Source organism: Apodemus sylvaticus, chromosome 22 (genome assembly GCF_947179515.1).
Source record: "Apodemus sylvaticus chromosome 22, mApoSyl1.1, whole genome shotgun sequence".
NCBI lineage: Eukaryota > Metazoa > Chordata > Mammalia > Rodentia > Muridae > Apodemus > Apodemus sylvaticus.
The window spans coordinates 43,488,950-43,508,666 of record NC_067493.1 but is presented as its reverse complement, the minus strand read 5'-3'; the positions used below and the strand labels follow the sequence as shown (position 1 = coordinate 43,508,666).

General features: G+C 45.6%; 1 protein-coding gene across 1 annotated transcript in view; it reads left to right on the top strand.

Annotated features, from left to right (window-relative positions):
- Tmem132b (transmembrane protein 132B) overlaps positions 1 to 18,956 on the top strand; it is a 157,045-nt gene extending 138,089 nt beyond the window's left edge. The window contains exons 5-8 of the mRNA XM_052167639.1: positions 9,257 to 9,462; positions 14,111 to 14,381; positions 16,719 to 16,910; positions 17,820 to 18,956. Coding sequence (XP_052023599.1) covers positions 9,257 to 9,462; positions 14,111 to 14,381; positions 16,719 to 16,910; positions 17,820 to 18,956 — 1,806 coding nt within the window. The remainder of the gene's footprint in view (positions 1 to 9,256; positions 9,463 to 14,110; positions 14,382 to 16,718; positions 16,911 to 17,819) is intronic.
- Positions 18,957 to 19,717: the final 761 nt, after the last annotated feature.

The window sequence follows — 19,717 nt, the reverse complement described above, 5'->3', positions numbered from 1 at the left end:
TTTATGCACACCCTCCCCCAAGCACCTTAGCTTCCTGACCCCTGTGCTTTCGGTATGGGCACCTGCTCAGCAAGCTTCTCCCAGCAGGCTCCTGGTTGAAGACTGGAGCAGGAAGCTGGGCAGCGCCTCATGCTGGGCTCTCAGGAGGGAGACACTTCCTCTTTCCTCTGGGCATCCTTTGATGAGTAAGAAAGGCCTGGATCTCATCCTGTGTACTTGTGTGCTAAGGATTTTCATTCTCCTTATTATCTGAATTTCCTTGGGATGGAATGCACACATGAGAATATCTCACGGGCCAGCACTTTGCCTGGGGTCACAGGTCTGGACCTCTCAGAGTCCTCAGAAGGGGCAACAGAGTTTAGATCGTGCTTTTGTATAGTACATGGTTGTACCTTGCTTAATGGGATGTGGACAGCTACCTACATGTAACTGATAGAAATAACTTTAGTTGAGGCAGGAGCCCCAAGTCCTCTTGGGAAGGTGTCTTGAACATCTCAATTGACTAGGAGAGGCAACCCCATCTTATTCTTCATTTGAAACTGGTTCAGCCAGCATGGCCCATGCCCTTGGGCACTGTGTCTCATTACACTGGGTACCATTACAGCTCAGCTGGACCTCCTGGAGAACACAAGCTCTCTGACTTGCTCTGTCTCTAGAGGCCTGCTCAGAGTCCATGTGATAGCATCACTGAACCCCCTGGCTTTTAGCTTTAGATATGTTATAAATTCCTCATGCCTCTGAGGCAGAGTGATGGTCAGCTTTAACTGTCAACCTGACACAAACTAGAATCACCTTTGAAGAGAGTCTCAGTGAGGGGCTGTCTGGATCAGGTTGTCTTGGGAGCACATCTGTTGGGGTTGGCTTAGGTGCTAAGACCCCCATCCCCACTACCCTGCTCTAGTGGGAGCTGGGTAGCACTGTTTCATGCTTTGGCCCCAGTGCTGTATAAAAGTGAAGAAAGCAAGGAAACACATGTGTATTCGTTTCCCTCTGCTCTTCTGTGATATGATCTATCTCAGGGTCCAGCCGCTGTGACCTACCCACAATAGCGGTCTGTATGCCGAAATTGTGATCTGGGATAGACCCTTCCTCCTGTACGTTGCTTTTTGTTGGGATATTTGATTGCAGCAATGGATGCAGGCTCATCATTTCTGTGTGCACTCTCCGCAGTGTGGGCACAAACCCGATTCTGATGCCTGGAGCACCAGAGGATGCAGCCGTAGGCCTCCACTACACAAAACAGCCTAAGAGGAAGCAGTGGTGCCCGCAGCTGGGAGAGCCATAGAAGCAGATGCCCTGGGTAACAGTGGGAAGATCCAAAGCCAAGGAGAAGAAGATCAAGAAATAAGCTCTGGGAGACCATCTCATCTTCCAGTTGTGAGGGAGGGGGCGAGGACTCTGAAGCCCTTGGCACCCTGAACATGACCCTGACAAACACTTCAGACCGATCTCAGACTTGGAGAGATCAGCAGACCCCTCACCAAAGGCCTTGAAGGTCAGGCATGCCCAGTGCCGACCACAAAAGCAGTTCCCCTCGGCACCCTTTGCGTGAGTTTGAACGCATCCATCCTTAACGGAGAAAGCCCAAAGCATGTGATAAAGTGATACGAAGAGAAACCCCCAAGGGGGGTTAGTGATTCATAGCCAGACTGGCTCTGCCTCTCTCTCTGACTGTGGGACTCCCAGGCTAGAATTTAGGATAACTGTGATTGACATGTTAAAGGCTAGCCTGGAAATGTCTTACAACATAAATGAGTGGATGGGTAACTTTAGCAGGGATTAAAGTCATAAGAAAGGGAATAAAATAGGAATATTACAACTATAAATCCACAGCAGCAATGAGCTTGATTTTTAAAAAAAAGATTTATTTTCATTTTTATTTGTGTGTGTGTGTGTATAAGTCCAAATAATGGGGCTAAAGAAGTATTTGAAAAGAAAATAGCCAAAGTCACAGGTCACAGAGATACCAAACTTCAAATCTGAGAAGGCCATACACCCGAGAGAAGAAAAAAAAAAAAAACACAAACAAAGCTTTGACTGTTCAAAGCTGAAAGACAAAGAGAAAATCCTGTGTGTGGCCTGGGCAGGGTGACAATGACAGCTGATGTGCTGTGAGATCCTTAGCCTTGGTTTTCATGGCCTACTGTCTAACATCAAGTCTTGCTTGTTGAAGTCTCGCTCTGTGGTCAGTGGAGCAGAGTGTATAACCTGCTTCTTTACAGTGGCTGAAGGGTTCATGTGGGTGGATGCTGCTGTTTGGGCCATCTCTGTCTTTAGTGATTTTCACTAGGGAGAGAGAGGTGGGTTTAATATCAGAGTCTTTGCTGTAACTGTGTTTGTACTGGCTACTCCAGCTCCATTAGCTTTAGTCTCCTATACATCCATGCTCTGCCCATACATACCATACATACCTATGCATTTGGAAAAATTTAATCATGCTTGTGTGTAGTATGTATGTATGTATGTATGTGTGTATTATGTGTGGTATTTATGTTTCATGTGGGTATGCATACATATGTTTATAAGTCATCATGTGTGTGTGTGCATGTGTGTGTAGTGTTTATATGTTTCATGTTGCTGTGCACACAAATGCATATAAGTCTATGTGCATGCATGTAGAAGCCAGCTGTCAGTTTCAGGTGCCGTCTTCTGTAGTTCTACACTGTATTTTCTGAGGCAGAGACTCTCACTGAGCCTGCAGCTCATTAATCCAACTTGACTGCCTTAGCCAGCAAGACTTGGGGATTGTCACATCTCTTATTCTTCAGGACTGGCATCACCAATGTGTCATGCTCCTATGAGGGTCTGGGGATTCGAACTCAGTTCCTCATGCTTCTGTAGGAGGTACTTTACCAACCCAGCCATCTCCCAAGCCCCCTTCTCCACATGGCATCTCTCCTTATCTCTAGCAATTGTTCTGCAGTAGCCTTCTATAGGGATTCACAGAGACTCTTCATTTCAACTTCATGAGGTCTCCATGACAGATCTTCTCTTCCACACCTATCTCTAGTGTCCCCAGGCTTTTGTGATTATAATGAGTTCTTTGTACAGACTCTGTGCTTGGACCCTGGTTGCAGAAAATGAATTGGGGCGCCTGTGTATTAATTTATGTGAGTAAATCATTCATATTTAGCATTAGACTGGAAGGTGCCCTCCTGCCGTTAATCTATTTTTCCATCTGCTCTGTGCTTCTCTCCATGCCCCCCCCCCATTTCTGCTGCCCAATTGAACATTCTGTCTTCATTTATTAACTTACCATTCTTGTCTTTTCATAAATAAAATATTTATGTTGAGGCTGTGGTCCAGTGCACTGCCTGCACGTGAAAAAAATCTGGGTTCTGTTCTCAGCATCAAGATGTGTAAAAGAAAATTAAAACCCTTGTTTTATGTGTTTCCACCACAGCTTGTATTTGCAGTATGTGTCAAAGAATCCAAACTCACCTTTAGCTAAACACTTCTTCAGTTGTATTAATACATAGCTCATGAAGTCTTATATTTCCAATCACTCCTTCCCATCTGCTCTAGTTTGCCTTCTATTTTATATTTACTTCTGATGTGAACATATATTTTCAATATTTTATGTTACAGATCAATCATGACTAAAAACGTTGATTTTAGTCTTGTTTAAATTACTCCATTCCTTGTGCTCTTATTTCTGTGTGTGGATTTGAATTTCTGACTCATTATTTCTTCTCCTTAAATGATTCTTCTTTAACATTCTTTTTTAAACTCTACATTTTAATTTTTAATCACCTGTATGTGTGTGTGTGTTTGTGTCCATGTGTGTATTCACATATGAGTGCAATGTCCAAGAACACCAGAAGGAGGCGATAGATCCCCTGCAGCTGGAGTAACAAGTGGTTATGAGTCACAGGACGTAGGAACCTGGATCCAAACTCAGGTCTTCTGTAAAAGCAGTTTGCATTCTTAATCACTGTGCCATCTCTGTGGCCCCATTCAACATTTCTTCAGTTAGTCCAAGTAGTTAGCAACTCCATTAGATTTTATCTGGAAAAGAAACTTTGAAAAGTTTGATCTTTAATATATATTAATATATTAATAAATGTATTAATAAATATATATTAATAAATATATATAATAAAATATTTTTCTGAGCACAGAATTGGGACTTAAAAGTTACTTATTTCAGAAGTGAACTTGTGTCATCCTGCCTGTTTTGCAGTGGGCGTGATTTCCAGTGTAACCACAACAGTACCTTCTGTTTTCTCTGTTCTTTTCCTCATTTTAATTTTTTTCTTTCAAGCCTTTTGCACTACCGAGCTCTTTATTATATAACAATATGATTGTATTAATTATGTACCTCTCCCAGATCAGCTTTTCAATCTCATGCGCACAGAAGCCTGTGTCTGGCCTCACTCTGTGTTCAGCACCTAGGATAGCTCCCGGGAGTCCGAAACATTAAGTGTTAATACAAACGAGCTTTTTATTCTTATTTTACAGATGAGATGCCTCAGGCAGAGAAAGGTTATATGGTAACAGAACACACTGGGATTCTTAACTTGGCTTCAAGAGACTTTAAGAGTTGAAGACAGAGCAGAAGAGCCTAGGTCTCTTAGCATTGTTCATGCGAGGTCTTAGCCCCAGAGACTGAAAGGTAACATGTTCAGTCGGGTGAGAACAGCTCAAACTTAGGTTGCTGCACCTCATTCTTTGGTGCGGATGCGCTCATAGCAACCTCTCCCTGTATGTGAGGGTTGCCCGAAAGAATGGTAAGGTAATACACTGAATCCTGTTCTGACATGCAAGAGTAAACATTTAGGACAAATAATCTTTCTCCGGTTATAGCTATAAAATTTTATTTTTATTGTATTTATTACATTTTATTGTATGTTGTTGTGGTTTTATTTTGAGACAAGGCCTGACAATGTAGTTTTTTGCTGGCCTGGAACTTGTTATGTAGACCAGGCTGGTTAGAACAGAATCTTTAAAATACCCTTGGGAACAAGTAAAAGTTAGCATAGCTTGGGGGAAGTGAGCAGTACTGGTTATTGTCCTGCCTTGATGGACCTTGTCCTGGGAACCCGTGCTGATGCAGTAATGCGGGGAAGATGCTGATTAGCTGTTATTGACCCTTCTTTATGACTTTGCCTGGAAGGAGTCAAAACAAAGCTCAGGGCCACCTATAGCCAGTCAGAAGCAAGAACTTGAAATCTCGAAAGAAGAAAGCAGGGACAAGAGCATGTATCCTGGTTCCATGTGATAATCTAGGAAGCAAAAGCTAGCCTATAATGGTAAAGGCACTGCCATGGTTTGAATATGCTTGGCCCAAGTCTGACAACCTGAGTTTGATGCCTAGGACCACCCACATAGTGGAAGAAGAGAGTTGACCCTCACGAGTTGTCCTTTGGCCTCCGTGTGTGTGTGTGTGTGTGCGCGTGTGTGCTCAGACATTAAAAATAACTCGAAAATTAAAAGGAAATAAATAAACACCATCCGCATCCCTGCTGTGTCTTGGTGCATTTTGCAACATGCAATAAGATCTGCAAAGTGTTTTGTTCCTATGACAACTGATCCTCTGACTGCTTAAATCTGAGATCTCTGGATTTTTCTGTGAATATTCGTGAGAACTGCTCTCCCTGATTCTGTAGTGTAGGCAGTCGTTGGCTTGGAAAAGGTCACAGCAGACCACCCAAAACTGCCCACTGCCTGATGAGGCAATATAGCAGGGCATATCCAGGATGGTAGATACATTGTTTCTGCTGTTCTGAATAGAGAATGAAATGAACATCTCCTAAGATCCCCCAGGAGTCATCTCCATGTCTCAAAGCCCTGCCTTGTGTCTTTTATCCTGGGATAATGGAGTTGCAGAAGTATAATAACTTGACAGTAAAAATATTAACCTCTAAAGGCAGCTTTCGCAATGTGACATTTTGTAAGTTGTTTCACACACCCTGGAAGACGAACGTGACACGGCTTGGTCTTTTTTCAGATCTCTGCACTTCTGGCCTCTGCTCTTCTTACACGAGGATGGATAGCATTTGGTTTTCGATGCTCCTCTTGGGGCTCAGAGAGCCCTTCAAGCATCGTCTAGGTGACTGATGGGGGCCGGAGAGAGAGCTGAGCAGTTAAGAGCACTTGCCGCTATGGCAGAGGACTTGAATCCAGTTTGCAGCACGCACATAGCAGCTCACAACCATCTGTAACTCCAGAACCAGGGGATCTGATGTCCTCTTCTGGCCTCTGCAGGTACTGCACCCATGTGGTGCAACCCCACACATGAAGAGGAAGCACACACACACACACACACACACACACACACACACACACATTTAGATAGATGACTGATGGTAGTGGGAAGTCAGTTTTTACACGGTTATGTCTTCTCTTCCTAATGAGTTCTTACTCCATGTTGTAATCTCAGTTTCTACTCAAAGGGTCAGACTGCACACTGGGATTCCAAGGTCACATACATTCATTCTTCTTTGGGTCCCCATGCTTCAAGCTCTGTACCTTTTTCTAGTCTCTTTCCATCCACCATATATGGACTGAATTCCATTTATTTTTAGTGTATGTGTAAGCATGTGCATGTGTGTGTATGTGTGTATATGCATGTATATATGTATATGTGTATGTTTGTGTATGTGCATATGTAGTATGTTTGTGTATGTGTGTATGTGTATGTTGTATGTATATATTTATATGTGTGTATATGTGTAGGTAGTATGTGTTTATGTATGTGTGTATGTTGCATGCTGTATATATGTGCATGCATGTGTATGTGTGTATATGTATGTATGTGTATATGTATGAATATGTATATGTGTGTGTATGTTTGTGTGTTTATAGTGTGTTTGTGTATGTATATGTGTGTATGTTTGTGTATGTGTATGTTAGTGTATGTGTATATACTTATATGTGTGTATGTAGTATGTGTTTGTATATGTTGCATGTTGTATATAAGTGCATGCATGTGTATATGTGTATATGTATGTGTGTGATTGTTGTGTGTACCAGTATACATAAATGTACATCATTCCTTAGGTGCCATCTAACTTGTATTTTGAGACAAGGTCTCTTACTGGCCTGGAATCCCCCACCCTAACCCCCCAGTTTTGAGACAGAATCTTACACTGGCTTGGCTCTTTCAAGTAGACTTGTCTGGCTAGTCAGGAAGGCTCAGGAATCTACCTTCCTCTCACCCCACAGCTCTGTGATGATGAGGACCTGCAACCACACTTAACATTTTTCTTTTCTCTTCTTTTCAAACTGTATTTATTTGTATTTAATTTTATGTGCTTGTATATTTTGCCTGCATGTATGTATGTATATCCTGAGTGTACAACATCTACCAAGGCCAGAAGACGGTGTCAGATTACCTAGACTTGGATTACAGATGATTGTCAGCCTCTGCTTGGGGGCTGGGAACTGAACCTGGGTCCTCTGCAAGAGCAGCCAGAGCACTCAACCACCAAATCATCTCCTTAGCCCATCTTCTTTTTCATGTTGTAAAATATAAATCCTGGGAATTGATCTTGGGTCTTCGCTCTTGTAAGACAAACACCTTCCTGACCTCGATCCATTTCCTCATCCAAGTGGTTTAAGTTCTTAAGATAAAAATTCCCAGAGCCAATGTGTCCCTGACAGTTGGCTACCATCTGAGTGATTTGAGGTGGGATTTGGGGTGGGTAGGTAGCAGCTGACAGGGAAGGTCAAGGATTCCTCGCAAATGTAGGGATTTTGAGGTCTGAATTCCAGGCAGGGGTATCAAGAAAGTGTGACAAATGAATGACCATTCTTTGAGGCAGGGAGAAGTTGACTTTGGCTTGACTTCAGATAGGACGCCATACTCTCTGGGGTGGAGGGAGCAGAGTCCAGGGGAGGTCCTGGCCACATGTCCCAGCACAGCACTTATGCAGAAGGGGAGAGCTTTTCTGTGACAGACTTTGATCCTTTCCTTAGAATCCTATGGATGGGAGTCAGATTCTTCACCGTGGGTACCATGGAGTATAAGAGCACAGTCTTCAGTCCTATGTCCTGCCCTGTGTGGGAGCCTTGTTCTGAGGGCTCACTTCGTCATTCTGAGTTCAATAACACATGCTTAAGTCTTCCCCACTTAAATTCCCTGAAAGACAGCTGGTTTTCTTGGTTTGTTGAATTGCTCCCTTTGTTAAAAAGCAAAGAGAAGGCTGGACAAGCGTATTCTTTTCTCCTCAAGTTGAGAAGTTAAAAGAAATGACCTTATTTCAACCCCTCGCTGGGATCACAATGCCGAGAGACATCAGCTACCATGGTCATTGCTGTCTTTTAAGAGTATTGTTTGTTTAGTGTATAGATTTGTGGGCAAGCGTATGATACTTCACTCTTGTGGGCACGGTGTAATGGTTAAATGAGGGTGTCTGGCATTTCCACCACCTTAAACGTTTAAAAAATTAATTTATACATAATGATTGTGTGTGTGTGTGTGTTGGTGTTGGTGGAAGTGTAGTGTGTGGTACCCCAACACAAATCAGATAACTCCATTTGTATCTTCTTATCATTGCTCTGTGGTTAGAGCCTGAAAGTTCCCCCCTTTTGTAAATTCATAAACTATATAATAGGTTATTTGAACTACAGTACTTTAGCTGTTCCCAAGAGATGGGAAGTGAAGCCAGAAGCTGATGTGTTGGCAAGACCCCAAGGCAGGGAGTGAGCTAGAGCACCCCCAAGTGCTGAGTCAGAGACTACTGTGAGGCGACACCTCTTTCTCTCCAGTTTTTGAAAGTGCATCTCACTGTTTGCAGGATTAATCCCATCTGTGTTTCCAGTGTATCCCATGAGCACTTAGCCTATCAGGATTTTAATCTAGTGCAGAGCCCTCTTGAATTTCTTTCAGATGCTCTGCTTTATGGCCGGAACAAAGCCTTTTCTTAGTAACATTAAAACCTTTTATGCATCTTCAAATGTGGCACCAGAGTGGAATAAGATACACCTGGGGCTTGATTAGTGGTGGTTTGAGCACATAAGAAAAGGTAAGATAAAGAAAACAGCAGCCTTCCCAAAAAGCGACTGAGGTTACACAACTCCATTAAATTATGTTTATGGTTTAACTTGTCAGTATTGTGTAACACAAAATGGCTTTCCTGGAGTCTGTCTACCAGCTATTTGTCATTAATTAGTGCCTACAAATTACTCTTTGTACCTGTCCTGTTCTTCTGGTGCCTTATAAATCAGAGCTGTCGTGGTTCATGAACTTCTTCAGATGTCAAGCTCTGTGTGCAGCGTGTCTCTTGCTGATGTGCCTCTCCCCCTCCCCAAGGTCTCCAACACCTGTGATTCTATCTTTGTGAACGGGAAGGAGATGAAGAGCAAAGTGGGCACGATTGTCAACTTCACCCACCAGCACTTCACTTCCCAGGTGGAGATCACCGTCTGGGTGCCCCGCCTGCCGCTGCAGATTGAGATCTCAGATACGGAGCTGAGCCAAATCAAGGGCTGGAGGATCCCGGTAGCATCCAACAGGAGGTGAGGAACGGGAGCCCTGGCTGTGGCTTAGAGGCTACTGGGGCTCAGGTGTCTGTGGGAGGCAAGCTAGGAAGTGATGATGACCCGGTGATGTTGCCATGGTCTGGGTTTGGCTTCTAGCAGTGCATGGTAGTGCTCTGGACTTGGGTTCCCATGGATCTGACTGGGATGATTACTAACAGTTGGACTGGGGAAAATTACATCAAAGACAATATTAACAATAACAGCAGTGATACAGGCAGCCTCATAGAGCAGTTTCTAGGATGTGGGAAGGTGAAGTGAGATAGATTTAAGAAACCCTACACAGAGCGTGGCCTTCAGAACATAACTACTTCCTGATGTCTGCCCACTACTTCCTCAGTCATTCTTTCCTTCCTGACTGTCAGCCACGGAGTGAGGTGTCCTGTGGTGAAGACTGCATGGTTGGAAAAACGAGACTGCCTGAGTTTCAACCTTGGTTTCTGCTGTGTACAGCCGCGCGACCTCATGACGTCACCTACGCATTCTTCAGTTCCCTCAACTATAAATTGGAAACAATAGTATTACAAGCAGTCCCAAGAATCCAGCGAAATGATGTATTCTGCAGGGGGAGGTCCCAAAGTCAAACTTTTCTCCGGGATCCCCATCTGTTGCTTATTTAGATGTGGCAGTTTGAAAGAGAAATGTCCCCACAGGCTCAAGTGTTTCATCACCAGGTCCTCAGCAGGTGGCTCTGTTTGGGGTGGGTCTAGAACCTTTAGGAGGAGGAGCTTTGATGGAGGAAGTATATCACTGGAGGCGGTTGGGCTTTGAGAGTGCACCCCACTTCCTGTTCTTAAGCTCTGCTTCCTGGGTATTTGCATAATCTGAGCAGACATTGTTATTATTATTATTATTATTATTATTATTATTATTATTGCTTTTGCTGTCAGGCCTTCCTCACCATTATAAATGATATTCCTCTGGAACTGTGAGACAAGATTAACCCTCTCCTCCATAAGGAGGAGATTCTTTCTTTTGGGATATTATCTTATCACGGCAACAGAAATGAAACTAGAAGTCCAGTCAAGCACTAGCCCAGCACCATGCCAAGGAGACTTCACAGATGCAATTACAGCCAAAACAATTTATCTTAGGGTATGGAGATGCTTGAGAAGGGCCAGAGGCATCACGTGAGACCCTTGGAAGCAGGGCATCCCCTCCAGCTAGTGCCAGAAGGGAACTGGAGAGGTCTGAGGGTGAGGACCACTTGACAGGGTGATGCTGGCTTTGAGGATGGATTGAACCATGTGCCATGGAGAGTGGGTGGAGTCTTTAGGATCCACGAGCCTCCTCATGGTGAACACAGGCCAGTGGTATCCCGTCTGATCGTCTAGATGTGGATTCTGCCCCAACAGCTTCAGATGAGAGTCCGGCTGGCATCTCGACTTCAGAGTCTTGATGCAGAACTTCTTATTGGAGCCTCATTGTAGCATGACTCACAGAACCGCACGCAAGCAAATGATTTCTTTTTTAAAACTGTGAGGTTTGTAGATATTTGTTGTACCACAAAGGAAGAAAGTAACCCAGATATTGTTACCCAGTGTTGGAGTGCAGCTGTAACACACCACACTTTGTGTCTTTGCAAGCAGACAAGAGGCGGAGGGTGGAAGTTTCTGGAGGAACATAGTGGCCTGTGGCAGACTCTTTGTAGACTCATGGGTGGTGATGGTGTTGACAGTGAGCCCTACGGCATGAGACGGTGTTGGGAAGTTCCCGTCGCCTGGCTAGAAATAGCAGTCACCCTGAACAAGAGTGCACTTGGGAAATATTCAGAGTGCGTGGGAATCACGGATTCTCATTTGTCTGCTACAGAACGCCAGTGTGCCGTGCCCTGCATGGACGTGGAAAGGAAATGAAACTGTCTGAGGAGCTGTGATTCCCAGGCATGGTGTTGAGTGTGTGTCTCGCTCTTTACAGTTAAATGCTAGAGGGGCAGAAAAGGAGGCGAGGGCTGTTAAACTGGAGGGAACACGTACCCAATGGGGCTGAAACCATCAGCTTTCCTAGATGCCGAGCGATGGGAAAACTCAGATACGCTCTGAAACATAGGCTCAGGATACCACAGAGGTCCAGGACTAGACTCTAGGTTCCTCTGAAACATGAAGTATTAGCACAGCGAGCTGATGCTGTCCGAGGGGCTGACATCGTCCACCTGTTCCCTTGAATAAGGAGGTAGACTTTACCCTTAGAGACAAAGCGTCATGGATAGAATGGGAGTCATGATGTCAGGGGCTCACCACTGAGACTTTAACACCACGGATGACCTCTAACCCCCAAACCCCACTGAAACTAGAGCCCGGGTGCCACGCCAGAACAGATTTGACAAAAGTGGATTCCTAGCCATCTCTCTCTGTTTTTTTTTTTAAATCACAATATCTAAGACATGTGGATTGTAACATTGTTATCTTGAGGGGCATTTTTGCTATGGAATTTTAAGTAGTCTCAACACCATTGAGAACCAAGGTAATATCAGCAAGGGGAAGTAACTGGAGAAAAACCCCAGTGGATAGTTTCAGCGGTATGGGAAGGATGACAGAATAAGGCTAATGAAGTCAGGGATAGACGATAAGACTGAATCTGGGGCTGGAGAGATGGCTCAGCGGTGAAGAGTACCGACTGCTCTTCCGAAGGTCCTGAGTTCAAATCCCAGCAACCACATGGTGGCTCACAACCATCTGTAATGAGAGCTGATATCCTCTTCTGGAGTGTCTGAGGACAGCTACAGTGTACTTACATATAATACATGAATAGATAAATAAATAAATAAATCTTTATTAAAAATAAAGACTTAATCTAACTAATACAGAAAATCAGCTGGGCAGATCACCAGGGACTTGTAAGCCAGTGACAAGATGTCTGAAGTTCCTGGAACTAGAATCTGTGGAGCAGAGAGGACAGTGGAAGCAGGGGTGGGGCGGGGGCGGGGGCGGGGGCTTGTGCTGAAAGCACAGGATGACAAGGAACCAAACTTGGTAAGATATGCAAGTATTCGGTGGCAAGCCTCCGAGGCAGCTGCCAGCTGGACAAATGTTAAGGAATCTGTGTGACAACATCTCACAGTGACAACATCTCACAGTGACATTTCTGAGATTTAAAGGCAAAGGGGCAGGGGATCTTAAACAAACCAGAGGTTCACACTGACGGTTATCAGAAGCCATCGCCACGTGAATCTCTGGTGCGTTTAAGACAGCCGCTCTGTTTGACCTGTTTGATTAAGGGAAAACCTCGCCTTGCTAGCACAGATCGCCAATCAGCATCCTCTGTTGTAAAACACACTTAATGTAAAGAGCGGCACAGAGAGAGCGTGGACGTGTGATTGAACGCCGCTGGTGTTGTTTGGGGGCTGTGTGTGGGTTTCTTCTCTACAGGAGGTGTGTGGTGGGAGTTTTGTGGAGAAAGCGGCCTTGGTGAGGAGAGGTTGATTTTCATTCCCGATGGGGAAGGTGTGGCAGTGGGCACCGGAGGCTGATGAGTCACATGAAGGGAAATCAGGAAGCGGTGGGGATCCACAGCAAGGTTGTGCTGGAAACCCTAAATCTTGCTTCCTCTACCTGGGGCCCAAAGGTTTCATAACCTCAGCAAAGCTGCCGAGGACCAAGTGTCCTGACACACAAGCCTGTGCGGGACACATAAGTTCTACCATAGGGAGTATGCCACTCTGATTTTAAATGCTAGCTCCTTTTGTCCCCAAAGCCCTTTTCCCCCTAATCAATGTATATAACTTATCTTCTCTTTGGGAACCCAAAATTTCCCAATGGCTCTGCTGGAGAGGTTTTATATGCCTTCCTACCTTGTTCCCAGATCTTGAGGGAGTCAGCCAGTCCAGAAATCAGAGACACTGGGCTCAGATCTGTAGTTGGCACTGGGCTGCTAGGCCACCTGGTGAATATTGGGAAGATTTGGTTCGCCCATGACCACTGAGAGAAAGGATGGAAAGGACACAGAAAGTGTGAGAACACACGGTGGGGCAGTTAGCGTGGCCTTGGCTTTGCCTCTGCAGATGATACTGATCAAGGGACCTCTACTCTCCCATCTTGGTTTCCTTATCAGTAAAGACTGGAGCAAGAGTTAAACTTCAGGTCCTTCAAAGGCTCAATGAGTTAAGTGTGTATGGCTCCTGTGAGGTCTGTCTGTTCGTCTGTCACAGGGGCCAGAGCTCAAGGAACTCTTAACTTAGTGCACAGGGATGTCAGCTGGCACTCTGGGAGAATGGGCTGTGGTCTGTTTACCTCTTCTTGTAGGAGTAGTTGTGGATATTGCTTCACACTCTCTGACATGGTCTCCATCCACAGAGCAGCCAGAAAATCCTTCCCTGCGGAGGTCACGGGGCAAGTTCTACTTAGAGGGAAGGTTCTAGAATGGAGGAGACAGATAAGATTTTTCTGGGAGGCTGTTGACAATTAGGGGACAGTGGAAAATGGAAGTAGAGGAGGAAGGAGGGAGGGAGGGAGAGAGAGATATGCATGAATGGATGAATGAATTCATTCATTGGATGAACGAACAAATCCATGGATTCCTAATAGGGAAAACCCTGCTGCATTTCCTCTGACAATCAGGATAAGTCAAGGGCAGTCACAGCTTCCCACCAACGAGGACCTTAGTCTGTTTTGTTTCCATTGTGCCCCAGGCCCACCCGGGAAAGCGATGACGAGGAGGATGAGGAGAAGAAGGGGCGAGGGTGTACCCTCCAGTACCAGCATGCCCTGGTGCGTGTCCTCACCCAGTTTGTATCTGAGTCACCTGACCTGGGTCAGCTGACCTACATGCTGGGCCCTGACTGGCAGTTTGACATCACTGACCTGGTAACCGAGTTTGTGAAGGTGGAGGAGCCAAAAATTGCCCAGTTACAGGATGGTAGGATCCTGGCCGGACGGGAGCCAGGCATCACCACTGTGCAGGTATTGCTGGGTGGGGTGGGTATGGGCGGGTCTTTGCCACTTTCCCCTTAACCCCATGATTTCTCCAGTTAATTGATGCCATACAGCTTTGTACTTACGTGGTCTGTGTGCATATCGTAATTAGCATGTATCATTTTACACATGTTTAGCCTGTATGCAGGAATCTATTCACCGGTTTTACAACTCAAGACTCAGAGAACGCAGGCAACAAAGAAACAGTATTTTCCAGACACAGCAGGGCAGATGTACATATGAGCTCAGTGGTTTTGACAGCACAGACTTGGGCAAGGTCAAGCCAGACAAAATCCCAGCATGGAGCAAGTGGGTGGGCATGAGGTACAGCTCCTAGTTGTGGAGCTATTGGTACTGATAGCTGCCGGGGGTGGGGGTGGAGGGGTGGGGGGTGGGGGAGGTCCATCTTCTCTAAGTATATGGCCCCTGGTAGGTCAACTTCAGTGGTGATGACATACTGAGTAATATACATCCAGCACAAATTAAATTTGATTTAAAAAAAAAAACAATAAAGAGGACACAAGGTTGGGTTAGGTGGGGAAGGGGGTGGGTCTTGGAGGATGGGGAAGGGGTGGAAAAGGTCAAGATACATTGCATGGAATTATTGAAAGGTTACTTAGACAGTTTTAAAAATTCTTTCCCATTTTAGAGTCTAGAAAAACATCTCCTTTACTGGAGAAAACTAAGTTAAATATACACTACCAGAAATCATTTTTTTTCTAAATGAGAGCTTTTTTTTTTTTTTTTTTTTTTTTTTTTTTTTTTTTTTGAAGATTGCATTTATATGGTGGCGTGCACTACAGTGTGTGGGTATTTGGAGGTCAGGAGACGCCTTTTGTAGAGTTGATTCTTCTGTTCTGCCTTCGGACTCAGGTCATTAGCCTTACATAGCAAGTGCCTTTACCCACCGAGCCATCTTGCTGTCCTACGTAAACAATACTTTATGCTTTGCACAGTAGAGTAGATAGCAGTAAACATCCTAAAAGCTAAACCCACCTTCAGCCCTGTGGTTTAGCCATTATCCATGCTATATTCAGAACAGCAGACAAAATGAAATGTAAAATTAAAACTTTCACAAGAGATAAAGAAAGACCCATGGTTGAATGAATGGTCTCTATGACATCCTAACAATAACCTTTATTGTAAATTTTGGTAGGATGATAATGCAGAATTTTTATACTAACCCAACATGCTATCTATCATCATTAAGCCATGTTTTTGGTGCTTCCAAAGTTAATTTTTGGTGCAGTTGGCCAAAGTGTGTTATATTCTGCATTTCTCTGCTGTTTCCACCACAAGAACACCATAGATTTACATCTTATGTGGTACCTATTTCCAACGTGGTGCCTCTGTCAGCTGGGATACCAGGCGGGCTTCACTGGGCTCTAAAGGACACGCCAAGGCTGGAGTCAACGTATCTGTAGGCTCTGACCAGGAAGTTTAGGGAAATAACTGACCTCAGATCTCACTCCCCTCCTTGGGAGAATGTCACTGTGCATTTTCCCAAGAGAATGCACCAAGGCTCCTGTGTTCTAGCTGACTGCCAGCCAGGAGCCCTGTGTATGCCTTTTCGTGGACACCCTCCCTTGTCAGTAGGGACTCCGAGTGTCCCCAACTTCCTTATGTCACCAACTGGGAACACAGCCATTCCTCCAAAGAGCTCTGGTGACTATTCTGGGTGCCCTCTGTGATGCAGCCCCATCTGGTGACATTGAAGAGTCAGAGAATGAGCTTTCAATTTTTTCCCCCACACGTGCCAGGGATGAGTGAGGGCAGGATGTCGTTGGGGGGAATAGTCTAGAGATAATTCCACCTACCAGACATTATCTATGAGAGTCACCCCCTCCCCTAGCCCCCAGCGGTATACCAGATGGTTAGTTAGGAGAAATAGCTACTTAGGAAATGCCACTTCAGTTGGTTTATCCAGTGATGACCCAGTTACCTATACAATGATCATGGGTGTCAGTGAGGAGCACCTGCCTGCCCACTAGAAGGGATGTGCTGAGCTCCACTTCATCAGAGTCTGTGCCATTGCCCCATGCTCAGAAACTGCTTAATGGTTGTTGAAAAATACCCACTTCTTCCATACCGTCACTAAGGTAGAAAACTTCAGCGGTGACTCCTAACCCAAACCCCACTTTCTCTTAGAATATATTCTAGTTATTATCATATAAGAGAAAGATGTGAATGACCACAGACCCACCTAAACACTTGCCACTGTGTTTCTTTGTCAGAATGTTGGTCGGGTGTCTGATGGCTCCTTCTGTTCAGGAGTTAAAGGTGGCCCCGCGGGACAAAGTCACAAGCATTTCCCTTGCTTCTCAGGTCCTTTCGCCTCTCTCTGACACCATCCTCGCAGAGAAGACGGTTATTGTCCTGGATGACCGAGTCACCATCACAGAACTGGGTGTACAACTGGTGGCTGGCCTGTCCCTTTCCCTGCAGTCTCACAGGGCAGACAAGAGGGCCATCGTCTCTACAGTGTCTGCTCAGGATGTTCTCCAAGCCCCACAGCAGGTGAGACTCACAGGGGCCTGTGTTCTGTGTGTGAAGTCATCTCTGTCCTCAGTCATGGCTCCTTGAACAGGAGGCCAGCAGAGTGTCATAGCCAGGCTTGGCAGCTCTTGAGCCTCCTTCTTGCTTCTTATCCAGTTTCTCTTTGTCTCTGAGAAAAGCACCTAGGGCTTATCTACATCTTCCTGTGCCCTCTGCTTTCCCAAGGCTTGATCTGGTCAAGGTATGGTACTAGACCATGGTTGAGGGATGCCCTGTTCTCTTTCCTTGCCAAACAGACAAAGCAATTTTTTTTTGAAGCTCGGAGACTTCATTTCGGCTACTTGAGCAAGAATGGCCAATTGGTACCTGATCGTCCTGTTGATGGCAGGGGTCGGCAACTCTAAAGCTCCCCTGTATCTTAAACACATGCACAAAATTTTATAAAGAGACAGGAACATGGTGCCATTCAAGTGAGCCAGCCCCATACCAGCTCATTCACCAAGAACTTCCCCCAGGAGGTTCCCCCCCCCCCACCTCAGGTTTTTGCTGTGTCAGCACCGACTTCCTGGTAGACGGGTGTTCAAAGTGTCATCGTCTTGAACAGTAACATCTAGTCATTACATCTGAAATTGATTCAGATAAATCACCCACATCTGAGTGTTTCCACAAAGGTCAAAGTCACACTCTGTGGGAAGGCATGCAATAAATTAATTTACACTCTAATGTATTCACTGACGTGCATTCCTGGCACCTCATGTCAGTGGGGCACAAGTGTGTTAATGATACAAGGTCAAGGCAAAACGAGAGCTAAGATCATCACATCTGGAAAGTCGCCTCTGTCTGAAGACGCCAGGAACATCCAGAGGACGTTGTGTTCGTAAGTTTGAAGGAACCCAGTTGTAACATGTTCTCTGGTTTCATTTTCCTTAGGAAGCCTTAGTCAGTTCCTGGATTTTGTTCAGCGATGGCTCAGTGACACCGTTAGACATTTATGATCTCAAGGATTTCTCATTGACTGTTTCCTCATTGGATGAGATGGTGGTGTCCATCCAACCAAACCTTCAGACCAGATGGCCAATCGTCGTTGCGGAGGGTGAAGGACAAGGGCCTCTGATCAAGCTGGAAATGTCCATCAGCGAGTCTTGTCAGAAGAACAAGAGGAAGAGCACTCTTGCTGTGGGTAAAGGAAACGTCAAGGTCAGATTCGCACCTGGGATCCACGAACAGCAAGGAGGCGGCAATGACATCGGGGGCGTAAACCGGGAATACAAAGGTCACCTCAGCAATTCCATAGAGCGTGAGGGAAGCCAGGAACGAGCAGCCCAGGAGTGGTTCCAACACGGCACACCAGTTGGCCACGAGGACAGGACCAACAAAAGCACAACCCCACAGTCTCCCATGGGAGGGAAACTCCTCAAAGGTGGAGCGGATGCCTTCACCAGCTTCCCCACTCAAGGGAAGTTACCAGAATCCAATAACCCCGGTGACCTCACGATGACCTCCAGGGGATTAACGGATCTGGAGATCGGGATGTACGCCCTGCTCTGTGTCTTCTGTCTGGCCATCTTGGTCTTCCTGATCAACTGCGTGGCCTTTGCTTGGAAGTATAGACACAAAAGGTTCGCAGTGAGTGAGCAAGGCAACATCCCCCATTCCCATGACTGGGTCTGGCTCGGGAATGAGGTAGAACTCCTGGAGAACCCCGTGGACATCACTCTCCCCTCGGAGGAGTGTACAACCATGATTGACAGGGGTCTGCAGTTCGAGGAGAGGAACTTCCTGCTGAATGGCAGTTCCCAGAAGACTTTTCATAGTCAGCTGCTCAGACCCCCTGACTATGTGTATGAGAAAGAGCTGAAAAATGAACCTATGGGTTCCTCCGGCCCAAAGAGGAAGAGAGTCAAGTTTACTTCCTACACCACCATCCTCCCCGAGGATGGTGGCCCGTACACCAACTCCATCCTGTTTGATAGTGATGACAGCATCAAGTGGGTCTGCCAGGATATGGGGCTGGGGGACTCACAGGACTTCAGAGACTATATGGAAAGACTACAGGACCAGATGTAAAGTCCTTTCTTAAGTTTGTATTCACCTTTATGCCTTCTGTTTTCTGAGCGATGGAACAGTGGGTCTAATCAGCAATAGGGGGTGACTCAACTAAGTGTCAAGTGTGGGGGGTCTGGAGGGATCCCTGTCTCAGTGGGTATCAGCAGTCTGGAGTGCTGGGGCTCGAGCTGGGTCATGTCTATAAAACCGGCTCTAGGGGGACGGGAGACGTACAGAGGCAGCAGCCTGGTGGTAGACACCACCCCGCAGACACTGTTTAGTCACCTCGTGACCAATGGCCGTGTGTAATTAGGAATGTTCTGGATGGCGATTTTTTTCTATTCCTAGCCCTTTTAAAGCACAGTGGACACTCGTTGCGCGTGGCCTGAGTTCAAATCTCCGTGGTGGAAGATGAGTAAATGTAGCTTCCTTAGCTGTCAGAAGTAGGGCTCATTATTTTTATACACATCTGGACTTGCACCTGTTCTTTTGACCTTACATTTTTTGAGGGGCACGGGTTGTTTCAGAAGCTCTTAAAGAAGAGTTGATGTTTGATGTTCCTATGAATTTTAGTCCCCGGAGTTCATTGTGTCCCCCATTACAGGGTCTCCACACAGGATGCCATTTTTTTTAACTTTGTTGCTGGGGACAGTGTTTAGGAAACATTCTCATGCTTTGTCCCTCCTTGACATCAGCCTTTCTCACCTATCTTGGGAACAGAGATCTGACTGGAGACCCAGGAGAGAGTTAAAAAAAAGAATTCTTCCACATGAAATCTAACA